At 39.3% G+C, this 16,694-nt stretch overlaps 2 protein-coding genes across 2 annotated transcripts in view; one reads left to right on the top strand and one right to left on the bottom strand.

Annotated features, from left to right (window-relative positions):
* Positions 1-16,694, top strand: part of UBE2V2 (ubiquitin conjugating enzyme E2 V2) — a 738,183-nt gene that overhangs the window by 605,515 nt on the left and 115,974 nt on the right. The window lies entirely within an intron of this gene.
* The window catches only part of PRKDC (protein kinase, DNA-activated, catalytic subunit), a 207,487-nt gene that overhangs the window by 146,185 nt on the left and 44,608 nt on the right, over positions 1-16,694 (bottom strand). The window contains exons 22-26 of the mRNA XM_049775793.1: positions 12,292-12,398; positions 7,105-7,195; positions 4,906-5,069; positions 3,934-4,086; positions 2,716-2,823 (exon numbers count right to left, since the gene is read on the bottom strand). Of these exons, the coding sequence (XP_049631750.1) occupies positions 2,716-2,823; positions 3,934-4,086; positions 4,906-5,069; positions 7,105-7,195; positions 12,292-12,398 (623 nt within the window). The remainder of the gene's footprint in view (positions 1-2,715; positions 2,824-3,933; positions 4,087-4,905; positions 5,070-7,104; positions 7,196-12,291; positions 12,399-16,694) is intronic.

Genomic DNA, 16,694 nt, shown 5'->3' with positions numbered 1-16,694 from the left:
AAGTAAATTTGAGTATCTTGTTTACTTTTAGGCATTATTCCCTCTTGTCTAGATAAAGTTCAACTTGAAAAAGTATACTGAACAATAAGATAAATATCTTTCTGTTTAATACGCAATGTTATGCTATTCTGCCCCACACACCTTCCCAGTCACACATTACACAAAGTTCAATACAAACAAAGCATAAAACAGGACAGAGTGCTCAGGAACACATCAAGCCCCTATAGCCTTCATTCCTCTATTTCTAATCAATTTTCCAATTTCCTCAAACTTAAAGGTAGATAACAGATTCAAGTCTCAATCAACTTAAGAAAAGATGGAATCAAAGCATACATGTTTGGAGGCTAAAGAGATAGTACAGCAGGTAGGTCACTTGCCTTGCATGCAGCTGACCTGAATTCTGTCCCCAGCCCTCGATATAATCCCCTGAGTACAGAGCCAGGAGTAGCCCCTGAGCATCATTGGGTATGGTAAAAAAAAAAAAAAAAAGTTTGGACAAAAGTAGCATGTACTTAACTTTGACTTTTGATTACAAAATCAATCTATTAAAAAAAATCCTATAAGGTAAACTATAGGTAAAATTGATAATACTTAAAAAAAATGAGTGCTGGTGATTTGATTTGGTAGAGCATATTCATTAGGCAATACATGCTACTACTCCAGCATTACCAGGCATGCTCTAAGCAACTTTGGGAACATCCCATCCCTCTCCTACACAAAAATTACAATAAAAACTCATTTGCATAAATTCAAAACATAATAAAAGCAGTATTGCAAATCACAGTACTTAATAGGGGAAAAGGGAGAGAAGGAGAGAGGAAAGAGAAAGAAAAAGAGGAAGAGAGAGAGGAGGAAGAAGAAGAGAAGGAGAAAAAGAGACAGAGACAGAGAAACAGAGGCAGGCTGGGACAGTACAGGAAATTAGGAACACTGATGGGAGAAAATAAACAATGGTGAAGGGATGAATACGACTGAAACTCAACTATCAACAACTTTCAAATTCTGTATCTCGCAGTAACCAAATTGAAAAAAAATTAAATATGGGAATAAATATTCCAATTAAATATTGGAATAAAAATACTTTTAAAAAAAGGCTCTAAAGACAATAAAGCTTTAACTAAGCACACGACTTTTTCTCTCAGTTAAACAAAGGTTAGATCTTAATGAGAACCTCTGGAAATCATTAGTTCTAGTAATTGATGAACTAAAGTTTCAAAGGCCCTTCAGTGGTTGAACTGGATTCCAGGAAAAATTTGGTAAGCTAACATTCTTGGGTATTTTTTACATTTTTGAACTAATTAATATTAGTAAAAATATTAAAAAAGAATCCTGAAATTCTGCAAGTCTTAGGATATTCTCTTTTTTTTTTAATTTTTATTGTGACCAAAATGCATTACAAATCTTTCACTGCATCATTTATGGTACATAGTGACAATGAATGAGGGGCATTCCCTCCACTAGTGCTGTCCTCCCTCTGCCCCTGTTCCCAGTATGCATCCTATTTCTCCCTTCTTTATCCCCCAGAATGCTAGTGCAACTGGTCTCCACTTTACAGATTGTTGTAGATTGAGCATCCATTCCACCATCATTGGAGATGAAAAGGATAAGAAAAAAGGGAGAAAAAAATTTGGTGACAACTACCAAAAAAAGAAAGAGAGAGGAAAAAAAGAAAGAAAAAAGGAAAAAAAAAAGAAAAATGGAAGAATAAAGGAAAATAATGGACCCGGCAAATAAAAATAAATCTCCAAATAATAACCACAAGAGTGAAAAAGAAAGAGAAAAGTCTTAGGATATTCTTATTCAATCTTTTCTTTACACATACAGTCTTAGTATGTCTAAGTTCGAGACAAATTCATAGTCTCAAATTTATATCCATTCTCTGAAAAGAAACACAGAAGACAAAAAATTGTGAATATTTGTCTAGAGACTTATAGAACTGTAACTTAATACACAAATAAGAGTTATTTATATAAAAAATGTGCGTGGATTACATGCAGTCAACCTGGGTTAAACCACATATGGTCTCCTAAACCCTGAGTGCAGAGCCATATCAGCCATAAGGGTAGCAGGTGTGGCAGAAAAAAGATGAGAGAAAGAGAAAGAGAGGAAAAAAGGAGGAAAGAGTCAAACAAAAATATAGAGTTGACATGCTTTTTTTTTGGTGGGGGGGTTTGGGACACACCCGGCATCGGTCAGGGGTAACACTGGCTCTATGTTCAGAAATCACTCCTGGCAGGGTCAGGGGCCATATGGATGATGCCGGAATTCGAACTACTGTCCTTCTGCATGCAAGGCAAACACCATACCTCCATTCTATCTCTCCAGCCCCGGACATGCTATTTATGAAAGTAACTTTTCACCAATCCTCTAAGTAAAAAGAAAAAGTATAATAAACTAGGTAGATACCATAACTTTTCAGTTTTCTTTAAGTTCTAAAAAAAATTAAAATAAAGATATAAAACTAGTCAGTGGAGGGGCCGGGTAGGTGGCGCTGGAGGTAAGGTGTCTGCCTTGCAAGCGCTAGCCAAGGAAGGACCGCGGTTCGATCCCCCGGCGTCCCATATGGTCCCCCCAAGCCAGGGGCGATTTCTGAGCACATAGCCAGGAGTAACCCCTGAGCGTCAAACGGGTGTGGCCCAAAAACCAAAAAAAAAAAAAAAAAAAAAAAAAAACTAGTCAGTGGAAAGAGCTGGAAATTAATCAATCATTACTCACCAATATTGTTTCTAGTAAGGCAACGGTATCTTGACTTTCAAATTTTTTATTGCTGGTGAACCAATGTATCAGCTGCATAACTAGTGGCTCATACAGTTGCCTTGTAACCTGGAAAAGCAAAAACATTAATTTAACATTCATAAAAGATCATTCTATAGTTGAAACATTTCATTTGAATGGTAAAGAAAATTAACTGACATTCCTACTCTAGTTGTATTGTTTTCCTTTCCTACATTGTTTTTCCTTGAGAGTCCAGAAAAAGTAAGCCTATGAATACTCACTGTCCCTCTGATTAAAAGAGTGATTTAGAATAGCTATTACTGACTTTATATTGATCATCTTTATTTATATTATCCTCACCCGAGGGATTATTGCTATCCCACTAAAAGAGCAAAGACTGACCCTGTAGTTCCAAAGGGATGTCAAACAAAAAACTTGACTAAAGTCCTATGCAAAAAAAGGTGTGCACAAATAGACATTTAAAAGAATCGGGCCAGAGAGATAGCATGGAGGTAAGGCGTTTGCCTTGCACACAGAAGGTCGGTGGTTTGAATCCAGCATCCCATATGGTCCCCTGAGCCTGCCAGGAGCGATTTCTGAGCACAGAGCCAGGAGTAACCCCTGAGTGCTGCTGGATGTGACCCAAAAACCAAAGAAAAGAAAGAAAATGAAAGAAAATAAAAGAATCTTCGGGGGGGTGGGGGGGACAAAAAAAAAAAAAAAGAATCTTCAACACTTTGAGGCAGGAGCAGTGGCGCAAGTGGTAAGGTGTCTGCCTTGTCCGGGCTCGCCTAGGACGAACCTCAGTTTGATCCCCCAGCATCCCATAGGATCTCTCTAGCTCAAAATTACAGCAACTTTTAATTACCAAACTGTGAAATGTTTGAGGTTTTCAGAGACAGATGTGACATAACAGGACACAGGAGTCAAGGTGATTCAGGTACACTGGTAGTATTAAGGAAGAACAGAACTAAATATTCAAACCATGAAGTCAACAACACTGAAATTGTGAGACACAAACTTTAACAACCAAACCTTAAAAAGTGCCTATTATGAAGGCAAGCTGAGGTTGAAAAGTATGGGATGGACTCCGGGAACATTAGTGGAGGGAGGCTGACACTGATGATAGCATTATATGTCTAAAACTCAACTAGTGAGTGAATAACTTTGTAAATCACAATACTTTAAATTAAAAAAAAACTTTTTAAGTTAATTTACCTGATCCACATCGCATGCAAGTCGAAGGAGAACAGGAAAAGTTCTTTTGTAGAGCCGGTACATGGGTGGGGAGCCCTGACCATCTTCAGGCATTTGAGTAGCTTTTCCCAGCATGAACACAACCATGCTGTGTAAAAGTTCACAAGCTGCAACCTATAGGCCAGGAATTGAACAAAGTTCAAGTTTTCAGGCTTAGAAGAGAATATTTTAAAATGTTATTCAATTTAAACCACAAATTAAAAAGGAAAACTTGTGTAGCAGATAATAGCCAAATATAAATTAACTGGCAACAATACTTCTTGTATTAAACCATTATTAAACCATTATTTCTATTTATTTAAATCTCTATACAATAGTTAAGGATAAAATTTCAGAGCCTCAGACATTATAATTAAAATATTCATAAGTGGGCTGGAGCAATATCATTGAAATATATATCAATACATCATTTTCAACTGTGACTTTTAGAAAATAAAAGGGCGGGGCAGAGAGACAGCACAGCGGTAGGGAGTTTGCCTTGAACACAGCTGATTCAGGTGAATGGTGGTTCAAATCCTGGCATCCCATATGGTCTTCTGTGCCTGCCAGGGGCAATTTCTGAGCACAAAGCCAGGAGTAACCCCTAAGTGCCGCCCGGTGTGACTCCCCGCCAAAAAAAAAAGAGAGATAGAAAGAAAAAAAGAAAAAAGATATATATATTTGAAGCACTTTAGAAAAATCAAACTTTTTTTGATTTTTGTTTATTTTGGAGGGTTGGGGCCACACTATGAAGTATTGTTAGTGTATTGTCAGATTATAATCTATTTAGATCATTTTGTTTTACTTTCATTAGTCACTTCTGATCACTATTTAACTATAGATAATTCAAAATTAATGACACTGGAATGGCAGAAACACATTACTCATTTCCTAACAAATATATTATCTTAAAAACAATAGGTTTTAAATAAGAAAAATGAAATACAAAAGTACTTTAGTTTGTCTGTCACTAGCTGAAAGAGCTAATTCCGTGATTCGAGGCAAGAACGTGTCTAGATAAATGACTGGCTTCATTTCTACAAATGGCACTGCAAAACTGAGCTTTTTGTCTCTGTCCCATGCCACGTACTTCTTCATCATTTCATCTGAGGATGCAGCTGTTAAGAAAGAAAAAAGCTTTTTAATTCACATGTTTTCAATCACCAATTGCCAATAGCCACAATTCATTAATGAAATCAGAGTACTTAACTTTTTAACTTTTCTCATTTTATACATATAATTACATTAGAAATCACCTGATACACTAATTCTAGATTTAATCTTACTTATTAAAAAATTGGGGGAGGGGCCAGAGAGATGGCACAGCAGTGTTTGCCTTGCAAGCAGCCGATCTAGGACCAAAGGTGGTTGGTTCAAATCCCAGTGTCCCATATGGTCCCAAGAGCCTGCCAGGAGCTATTTCTGAGCAGACAGCCAGGAGTAACCCCTGAGCACCACTGGGTGTGGCCCAAAAACCAAAAAAAAAAAAAAAATTGGGGGGGGGGCAGAGAGATAGCACAGCAGTAGGGCATTTGCCTTGCACACAGATAGATGGTGGTTGGTTCAAATCCCGGCATCCCATATTGTCCCCCAAGCCTGCCATGGGAGATTTCTGAGCACAGAGCCAGGAGTAACCCAAGAGCTGAGGTGTGACCCCCCAAATAAATAAATAAAATAAAAATGGGGGGGGTCACACATGGCAGTGCTCAGAGTTTACTCCTGGCTCTCTGCTCAGAAATCACCTTTGGCAGGCTCAGGGGACCATATAGGATGCCAGGATTTGAACCAGGGTCTGTCCTGTGATGACCGCATGCAAGGCATACACTTTACTGCTGTGCTATCGCTCCAGCCCCACTTACTAAAATTTTTAAGCATATTTAACTGCCTGCATTCTTTCATTCCCAATTTCAGCAAATTGCTTGAGGTAACTTTTATAGAAAATGATACTTTAAAAATCTCTTGGGGAGGGGGGCGGAGAGATAGCATGGAGGTAAGGCATTTGCCTTGCATGCAGAAGGACGGTGGTTCGAATCACATGTGGTCCCCCGAGCCTGCCAAGAGCAATTTCTGAGCTGAGCACTGCCAGGTGTGACCCCCCCCCCAAAAAATAAAAATCTCTCAAGGAAATGGGAAGACTAGAGGGGTAACTGGGGAAATTGGTGGCGGGGAAATGGTGAAGATGGGTGTTGGAACATTATATGACCAAAACTCAACTATCAATAACTTGTTTTTTGGGGTTTCTTTTGGTTTTTGGGCTACACCCGGTGACACTCAGGGATTACTCCTGGCTATGTGCTCAGAAATCACTCCTGGCTTGGGGGACCATATTGGACGCTGGGGGATCGAATCACAGTCTGTCCTAGGTCAGTCACTCATTCACGTGCAAGGCAAAAGCCCTACCGCTGTGCCACCACTCCAGCCTCTATCAATAACTTTTAAATCTGTATGTCACAGTGATTTAACCAAAAAAAATTTACATCTATTTTAATAACATCATTAGCACTAAACCATTCTAACTTTCTAATTAACTAGAAGATACTTAGATAGGAAACTTCAAAAGTAAAAATACAGATGACTTTTCAATATTCCAAATACAATCTAAAATATCCATCTACTAGATAGATCTAATATATTCACCTACTACTATAAGAACTTATGACTTGGGGCTGGAGAAATAGTATGGAGGTAGGGCATTTGCCTTGCATTCAGAAAGACGGTGGTTCGAATCCTGGCACCCCATATGGTCCCCCGAGCCTGCCAGGGGCGATTTCTGAGCGTAGAGCCAGGCATAACCCCTGAGCACTGCCGGGTGTGACCCAAAGCCAAAAAAAAAAAAAAAAGAACTTAAGGCTTAACAAAATTTAGCTTTGAATCATGTCGTGACACAAATTTTAAAATAGAAAATAGCAGAAAAATATCTAAGTGTTCCAAAATATAAAACATGTAACTAAACAACTTGGAACATTTCCCTAGCTACTTACTAAATTATTCAGGTAGCAGAGACAGTTAAACCATTTTATTAGTAAAAATATAAACCTTTTAATTTATTAGAAAATCTGTAAATTATAAAGGTAAATTATCAGAATGGGCCATGACTACACATATCCAAAATTAAAGAAGAAATATGTCTACAAAGGTTAGTTTCGTACATACCTGCTAGTAGGTTTTTGTTTATTTGACCTCCTAATGAGCCAAGCAGCTTCACTACTCTAATTCTTATTTCTTGTAAGGACAATGCTTCACTCTGCAAATTTAAATATACAAGCATATTCAATATATACATATATGAAAGCAATTAGATTGTGTTAAAAAGAAGAGCAGGGGAAAGAGCGCCAAAGGACTAGAGTGTATAATTTGTGTTTAGGAGTCCTCGTTATTTTTTATTTTTTAGAAGTTGCACCTTTTATTTATTTATTTTGGGGTTTTTTTGGTCTTACCCAGTGTGCTCAGTGAGGCTTACTCCTGGCCTTGTATTTAGGAATCACTTCTGGCAGTGCTCCGGGAACTATATGAGATATTGGGGATTGGACTCAGCAAAATGCAAGGCCAATATTCCAGCCCTTAAAGTTTGTGTGTGTGTTTGTTTGTTTGTTTGATGCCACAACTAAAGGTGCTCAGAGGTTACCGTTGGCTCAACACTTGTGGCAGTGCTCAAAGTAGCATGAAGTGCCAGGAATCCAACTTAAATCAGCTGCACACAAGACTTGGGGTCAGAGTGATAGTACAGAGTAGGGCATTTGCCTTGAATGCAGTTGACCAGGATGGACCTGGGTTCAATCCCCAGCATTCTATAAGGTCCCTCGAGTCTGCCAGGAGCGATTTCTTAGCTCAAAACCAGAGAGTAACCCCTGGGCACTGTCAGGTGTGGTCCAAAAACCAAAAAAAAAAAAAGACAAGCGCCTTAACACCATACTATCTCTCCAACCCCTACATGATTTTTTTAAAGGTTCATTACAGGGTGCCAGGGTGATAGCATAGCAGGTAGGTAGGGCATTTGCCTTGCACACAGCTAACATGGGTTCGATGCCCGGCATCCCATGTGGTTCCCTAGCCTGCCTGGAGTGAGTTCTAAAAACAGATCCATGAGTAATCCCAGGTAATGCTAGGTGTGGCCCCTAAACAAACAAACAAACAAACAAACAAACAAAAAATGGTTCATTAAAATGTGATTCTAAAGCCGTATCTGGGAACTATGCAGTCTCTATTACACTAAAATCCAATTGGTTTAATAACAATGCATAATTTAATAACAATGCACCATTCATATAAAAAGACTGATTAGGAAAGTGGCCCAGTTTCACTGCTTCTCCACTCATCTCTGTAGAGACTCTTAATTGCCCAAAACTCCAGGTATGCCAGTTTTGTAGCTGACATCTCAAGGGAAAATTGGAGCCAGCAGGCGTAGCCATTTCCCACTCCTCCAAAGCTCCCTCCTTAGTACTTCAAAAGTTCCTGGAAGTCACATCCACAATCCAGAACCTGTCTAAACAAGTAGCCAATTACATAGACTAGCTCTCAAAAGAAAGGACCAAGCACTGTAGTCGTCAGCATTTACTGGGGAGAAGTGTTCAGAACAAGTGGAAGAGGAACAACACAAAGTTTCAACTATCCATTATACCATAAAGAAACCAGCAACAACAGAAACAACCATTTAGAGTGAACAAGTATGTAATCAGTCTCTTACTACAAAGGTCTATAATAATGTTTTAGGGAGCTTATACACAGATACAGGTGAAGAATGACTGGAAGCCAGAGACTCCAGCAGCACCATTTCCCAACAATACGTTTTAGTGCCTTAATCTTACTAGGTATAAAACAACCTCTCAGCTTCTCTGTCCACAGGGATTCTTGTATACAAAGGGTGGACACCTAATTTGACACCTCGGTGTCCAGTCACTATAAATTGCTTAATTCTGCAGGCTAGTGACTCCTTGATTTCTTTTGCTAAAACAGTAAGTGTTGAATTTGTCCTTGTCTATTAGGCTCAGGTATTTTCGTGGGCTTGGAAATTTGCCCTCTCTGAATCCCCAATTGCAATTGTATTCCTTTGTTTCTCCATTGTTCTTTACATTCATTCGGTTGGAATGGTAGAGTTTCAGGTTAAGAAAGTGATCTATTTAATTGTATAAAAGGTGGCTAGAGATATAGCTGCTTTAGAGGTTATTTTTCTAAACACATAAGGTTACCTAAGTATTATAAAAATACTGTCAATTAATTCACTGGTTTGTTCAACTAAGTTTTGGTAGTATATCTTCTTTTTTCTTTTAATTTTTTTTTGGTTTTTGGACCACACCTGGTGATGTTCAGGGGTTAGTCCAGGCTTTGTTCTCAGAAATCGCTCCTTGCTTGGGGGACGGTATGGGACGCTAAGGATTGAAGCCGGGTTCATCCTGGGTCAGCTGCATACAAGGCAAATATCCTACTGTTGTGCTATCGCGCTGGCCCCTTGAGTAGTATATTTTCTAAGAGAAAGAAGTTCTAGGTCCAATCTGCCTGGAAATATCTGATATAAATTGAAATGTCTTCATGTCTATGTGGTTTTAGAAGAGGAAGGTTAATAAGAGGGATTGGAGGGTTCCTCTCTCTGCAGACAAACCTGAAATGGGGGCAAGAGATTGTCAGGAGGTCAGGTGAGGCAGTGGGACTCAAAGCCTTTTGTGGGCTCTTTAGGGTCTTTCCTGTATATCATCATCATGTTATCTGCAAACAGAAATAGTTTGACTTCCTCTTTTCAATTTGGATTTTTTTGGTTTCCTTCTCTTGCCCGATTGCTGTTGTTGAACAGGAGTGGAGACAATGGACATCCTTGCCTTATGCTTGACCTCAATGGAAGTGCTTTCAGTTTTTCGACATTAAGAATAATGTTGGGGGGGGGGCCGGGGCAGTGGCTCTAGAGGTAAGGCGTCTGCCTTGCCAGCGCTAGCCTAGGACGAACTGCAGTTCGATCCCCCGGCATCCCATATGGTCCCCTAAGCCAGGAGTGACTTCTGAGCGCATAGCCAGGAGTAACCCGAGCGTCACCGGGTGTGGCCCAAAAACCAAAAAATAAAAAACAAAGAAATAATGTTGGGGGGGCCAGAGAGTTAGCATGGAGGTAGGTCATTTGCCTGCAGAAGGACGGTGGTTTGAATCCCAGCATCCCATATGGTCCCCCAAGCCTTCCAGGAGTGATTTATGAGCATAGAGCCAGGAGTAACCCCTGAGTGCTGCCAGGTGTGACCCAAACCCCCCCAAAAAAAGAATAATGTTGGGGGCCAGAGTGGTGGCACAAGCGGTAGGGTGTTTGCCTTGCACACACTGACCTAAGATAGACTGCAGTTTGATCCCTAGTGTCCCATATGCTCCCCCAAGCCAGGAGTGATTTCTGAGTGCATAACCCATGAGCGTCACTGGGAGTGGCCCAAAAACCACACACACACCCAAAATACTGTTGGCTATGGGACTTTGAAAGTTTACTATTTTTTATAATAATTTTTATTTTGACCAAAGTGGATTACAAATGTTTTACAGTAATATTTTGGGTAATAGTGACACTGAACTTATATACAAGGGAAAGCCCATAAAAATCAAGGCAGACCTAAAAAGTGAGACTTTATGAAATAGAAGAAAATGGAGGCATTTAATGCCAAAAACAACAACAACAAACAACTCACCAAGAATACTCTATCGAGCTAGAATCATTCAGATTTGAAGGAATGATATGGAGTTTCAGGGACAGGCATAGCCTTGAAAAAAGTTTTGTTAAAAGTATTAAAGAAGAAGAAGGGGCCGGGCGGTGGCGCTGGAGGTAAGGTGCCTGCCTTACCTGCGCTAGCCTTGGAAGGACCGCGGTTCGATCCCCGGCATCCCATATGGTCCCCCAAGCCAGGAGCGACTTCTGAGCGCATAGCCAGGAGTAATCCCTGAGCGTCACCGGGTGTGGCCCAAAAACAAAAACAAAAAGAAAAAAAAAGAAAAAAAAAAGGCATTAAAGAAGATTATTTAAACAAACAAAAATAAAAACAAGGGGGCTGAAGCAACAGCAAAGCATGCAGAACTTCTGCTTTCACAAAAATGATTTGATCCCAGGTTTTATCCCAACAGACTATATGGTTCCCCAAGCTTGGCAAGAGTGATTCTTGAATACAAAGCCAAGAATAACCCTAGAATACTGCTAGATGTGGCGGAAAAAAACAAACAAACAAGCAAGAATTTAGCTTTAGAGGAAGATATACTTAAGACCTAAACAGTAGGGCCGGAGAGATAGCATGGAGGTAAGGCATTTGCCTTGCATGCAGAAGGTTGGTGGTTCGAATCCCGGCATCCCATATGGTCTCCTGAGCCTGCCAGGAAAGATTTCTGAGCATAGAGCCAGGAGTAACTCCTGAGCGCTGCCAGTTGTGACCCAAAAACCAAAAAAAAAAGAAAAAAAAAAAAAGATCTAAACAGTAAACAAGTCAATCTTACATATCAGATCCATATTCTTATGCTTACTGAATATAGAAACTTTTTATTGGAGGTAGTAAAAGAAAGCCAAGTTCATGATATTAAATGAAATAGTTAATACCCTTTATTTTTTTACTGCTAAAATATTAAATTTCTTTTTTTTTTTTTTTTTTTGGTTTTTGGGCCACACCCAGCGATGCTCAGGGGTTACTCCTGGCTATCTGCTTAGAAATAGCTCCTGGCAGGCACGGGGGACCATATGGAACACCGGGATTCGAACCAACCACCTTTGGTCCTGGATCGGCTGCTTGCAAGGCAAACACCGCTGTACTATCTCTCCAGGCCCAAAATATTAAATTTCTATACTGTGTTCTTCTTACATGTAAAAATAGTCAACATTCTTTGGCTGACCCAGGTGATTATACAGAATTTGTATTGCTGTAGAGCTTGTCTTGTACAAGGCTGACTCAGCCTTGACTCAGTCTTTCAATACGTAGCATTCCAAAAAGGTCCCAAGGCCATCAGAAGTGATCACTGAGCAGTCAGGAGTCAGTCCTGAGCACTGCTAGGTATGGCCCAAAAGCCAAAAGCCAAAAAAAATAAACCAACATTGGAAACAAAGTTTTAATTTCAGAAAATGTTAGAATCACAGCTCTACATGGTTTGTTTGTTTGTTTGTTTGTTTGTTTGTTTGTTTTTGCCTTTTTTGGGTCACACCCAGTGGCGCTCAGGGTTACTCCTAGCTCTTTGATCAAAAGTTGCTCCTTGAAGGCATGGGGGACCATATGGGATGCCGGGATTCAAACCACCATCTGTTCAAATCAGCTGCATGCAAGGCAAACGGCCTTCCACTGTGCTATCTCTCTGTCCCCTGCATTAATATTTAAGATAAATAAGATAGAAGAAATTTCTTACCGATGAAATGGTTTTCGATCTTTTCAGGTATTTTAAGACAACCTTATTAAATCCTCTCTGGGCAGCCTGAGAAAGTGCTGATACTTCCAAGTTATTCGTAGTCTCGTCTGTTCAGTAAACAAGGAACAATTATAAATAATCTTTTGATAAATACAAAGTATTTGATAAATACTAGGGAGATTATAATAGTCAAATTGAGACATCAAAATCCTAATTGTAATTAACGAAGTCTAAATAAGTTTCTAGAACAAAAAATACAAAAAGTGGTTGTCTTAGGTTTGTTTCTTTGTTTCATTGGGTTTATTTGGGGGTGGGGAGCTTGATTTTAAACAGTTATCCACTAAAAGGAACACAGCTCCTTGAAGAAGTGGCTGATACCAGATTGAGCAGACATGAACTGACAAGAAAATAAATTTTTTTCAAATTTATATTGTAGTTTAGATAATATAATAAACTATTTATGGTATTCATGTACAAAGTTATTGCATTTTATCAGCACTGAAGTGCCTGTGCCTAACATCCTTATATCACTTATAGCTCGCTCTTCATTTTTCCCCTACTTCTCCCCAAAGCATAGTAGTCTAAGTTTAGTGGTTCAAGGTTTTGTCATTGCTCAATACCTTTGCTTTGTCTATCCATTGATATCCAGTATCTGTCCTCCTTCTGATTTCACTTAACAAGACAACTACCAATTCCATCTAAGTCAAAGAAAAATGCAATTTTTTAATATTTTCTTTTAGTTGTAGTAGTCTATTCTATTCTATTGTGTGTATGTATATACATAATTCAACCGCTTTATCCATTAATCATTTGAATTATTTCCATATACAAACCCTAAATCATTTTGTGCCAGGAAAAATCACTCAAAGAAAAAGAACCAGAGCAATAGTACAGTGTGTGTGAATTTGCCTTGAAACCAGCCGTCCTGGGTTCAATACCCGGCATCCCATATGGTCCTGACACCCACCAGGAGCAATTCCTGAGTGCAGAGCCAGGACTAATGCCTAAGCACTGCTAGCTGTAGTTTCCCCACCCAAAGAAAAGCCAGCCCCCCCCCATGCATAAGCAAATGCTAGGACAATATGAACATCAAACTGATCATGAAGATTAGAAAAAATAATAGAGCTCACAAGTTCCTAATATTAAAAATTTTATTGTTTGCAATAAGATTCTAACCAATATAAGTAGAGAATTGAAGCTGGAAATTATTTTTGTAAGTACCATCAAGGTAAGGAATGATCATCAATGGATACGAAAACTTTTATGAGTAAGAGCTTGATGAGAAATATTGACATTATAAAATACCACCCTATAAACTATTTTTAAATAAACTAAAAATTTTAATTATAGCATAAAACTTTCTATTTTGTACCACTTATGAGTAAGTTTCCAGGCTACAGATATAGTACAGGAATTAAAGGGCATGGCTTGCATCTGAGTGACCTCCTCCAGTAACTCAGAGCCTCAACAAGCACTAACCTCTCAGCCCAGTTGGTCCTTACACATTGACTTTAGTAACACTATGGAGAGATTATTCAATTATTTCAAATTTACCCTTGTTGAACCATTTTCCTTTGTGTTCTAACAAGCAATATGAAGTAAATTTGTTTGTGCCTGCAAAGAGGTAAGTGAGAATGATGGGTAGGAAATTAAAGTTTTTGACAAGGTCATACTGGTGGTGCGACTGGCATTTGAACATTTCATGTCTGAAATAACTGTTATAAACAACTTGGTAAACTTCAATGGTATAATTTTTAATTTGTGCCTGCAAAGAGGTAAGTGAGAATGATGGGTAGGAAATTAAAGTTTTTGATAAGGTCATACTGGTGGTGCGACTGGCATTTGAACATTTCATGTCTGAAATAACTGTTATAAACAACTTGGTAAATTTCAATGGTATAATTTTTAAAAAAAAATTTTAAGGGCCCGGAGAGATAGCACAGCGGTGTTTGCCTTGCAAGCAGCCGATCCAGGACCAAAGGTGGTTGGTTCGAATCCCGGTGTCCCATATGGTCCCCCGTGCCTGCCAGGAGCTATTTCTGAGCAGACAGCCAGGAGTAACCCCTGAGCACTGCCAGGTGTGACCCAAAAACAAAACAAAACAAAACAAAAACAAAAAAAAATTTTAAATAAACACAAAAAACATGCAGTCCTGGGCCAAGGTGACAACACAAATAGCTGCAGGTGAAGTACATGCTTTGCAAACAGCACGCTGCTGTAGCCCCTGGCCTATGGCATGATGGTTGACTACCAGCAGGATTGCTGTGGTGCAGGCCTAGCCTCCCCCTGAAAATGGGGGGGTGCGGTCCTGACAGACACTGCTGAGAAAAGGCCAGTTGTGCCCTAGGTTAGTGCTTGGCAGAAGAGCAACAACGAGCTTATTAAACAATAATGCATCATGAAAACTAACAATGCTGAATAGATTTAAAAAAAAAAAAGCTGTGTGTCTTTGCCCTTTGCATTAAAACAAGGATTGCTGGTACACACCCTGCTTACTCTAAGCTGCTGGAAGAATATACAATAATACCTTTCTCAAGATGGAAGAATCTACAACAATATTTTTAGTCAGTTATTTAATATTGTATAAGCTATGAAATGTTTGGTCTTTTAATTACCTCTACCCTCTTTTTACAATAGTTCTTTGGTATAACATTACATAGACAATGGGCTTCTATTTTGCTGATTAATAGTTGACTAGCAAAAATCATATCCAAGAAAGTACAAGTATTTTTCTAATTTCTATTGACTAGCAAAGATCATATCCAAGAGGAAAGAATATTTTTCTGTTTTATGTTTATGATAAATGAAACTGAAGACAAAGAACTTATAAAATTCATACAATGTTTAGATGGCTGTCTAATGATTTTGCTGGTACATTAATATTTAATCCTATGGCTAAAAAATATGCCATGCTTGATCTATCCAACTTTCTACTATTGATAATTTTTGCTTAAATATGAAGCAGAACTCCCGACTACCCACTCTTTATTGATTCCTTCTCCCATCCTATAGAATAATCCTGAAGCCCCTCTCAGTGCTGCCCGACTCAGCTGGCCAGCGACAGTAAACTTCTGTCCTCACCACACCCAGTCCTATACCACTAGGTGTGATCCTACAGATTCCAAACATCACTGGGGTGTCCCTCTGGAACCCAGCACCACTGTACAAGAGCAACACTTGACTTGGCAGGCCCACACAGTCAGCTAAACTAGTACAGGTGGACCCCATAAGCACTATTAGAAGGATCTCTCCCAATAAAAATTAAGTAAATATGGGGCTGTATCGATAGCACAGTGGGTAGACTTTTGCCTTGCACACAGCCAACCCGAATTCAATCCCTGGCATCCCATATGGTCCCCAAGCATGCCAGGAATAATTTCTGAGTGCAGAACCAGAAGTAACACCTGACCACCACCAGGTGTGGCCACAAAATAAACAAACGAACAAACAAAATAAATGAAATGAGCAGCCAAGGATGTGGTTCAAATCCCAACATCCCATATGGTCCCCCGAGCCTGCTAGGAGCGATTTCTGAGTGCAGAGCCAAAAATAACCCCTGAGGGCTGCCAGGTATAATCCAAAAACAAAACAAAAAAACAAAACAATCACTCCTGGCAGTGTTAGAGGACCATATGGGATGCTGGGAATCAAACCACCGTCCATCCTTCCATCCTGAGTTGGCCATGTGCAAGGCAAACACCCTATCACTGTGCTATCACTCCAATCCCATAGAACAAATACTTCGTTGTGTGAGACCTTGGCTTTGATTCAAGAATTTCACAGGCCTATGGCACTGCAGGGTTGGGCCTTGGGTACCAAGTACAGTTGGCATTCCACCCCTCCAAAAACTAGTACATTTTTAAAAGTAGAAAGAAAAAAAACATTTGGCCTAAAGCCTGAACTTGAATGATGTAACAACCTCTTTCTGGAAGCAACTGAATTATGACATTCTTTTGGCTTTGATTGTACAAAGACAGGCCCTCAAATAGAAATACCTTTGAGATGGTAAGAGAACCATCTATGTGAGAACCACCAATGTCTCTTAGGACAATACCAATGTCAGACAGAATAAAGCATGGTTCAGTCTACACCAATTATCTTTCTCCACATCACTGCACTGAAAACAGCCCACTGACAACACTCCACTTTCAGTATAGTCAGCACATCGCTGTGTCTATTAATTATAATTTCCTCAATTGTCCATGACTTCTTTACCACCCCCCACATAAATGTTATATTTTCTGGAAAAAAATCTTTACATGTATAAACTGTTTCACCATTTGAACTATACTTGGCATAAAATCAAACTCTCACTTTTTCTTTCTGAGATGTCTATACAACCTAAGCTGGTTAGAACTAATTTCTCCATTTGAGGTTTTTTCATGCTACTAAGATCCTTCTTT

This window comes from Suncus etruscus, chromosome 6, assembly GCF_024139225.1.
Source record: "Suncus etruscus isolate mSunEtr1 chromosome 6, mSunEtr1.pri.cur, whole genome shotgun sequence".
Taxonomy (NCBI): domain Eukaryota; kingdom Metazoa; phylum Chordata; class Mammalia; order Eulipotyphla; family Soricidae; genus Suncus; species Suncus etruscus.
Note: the sequence above shows the minus strand (reverse complement) of the source record. Positions and strands in the feature narration are given on the sequence as shown.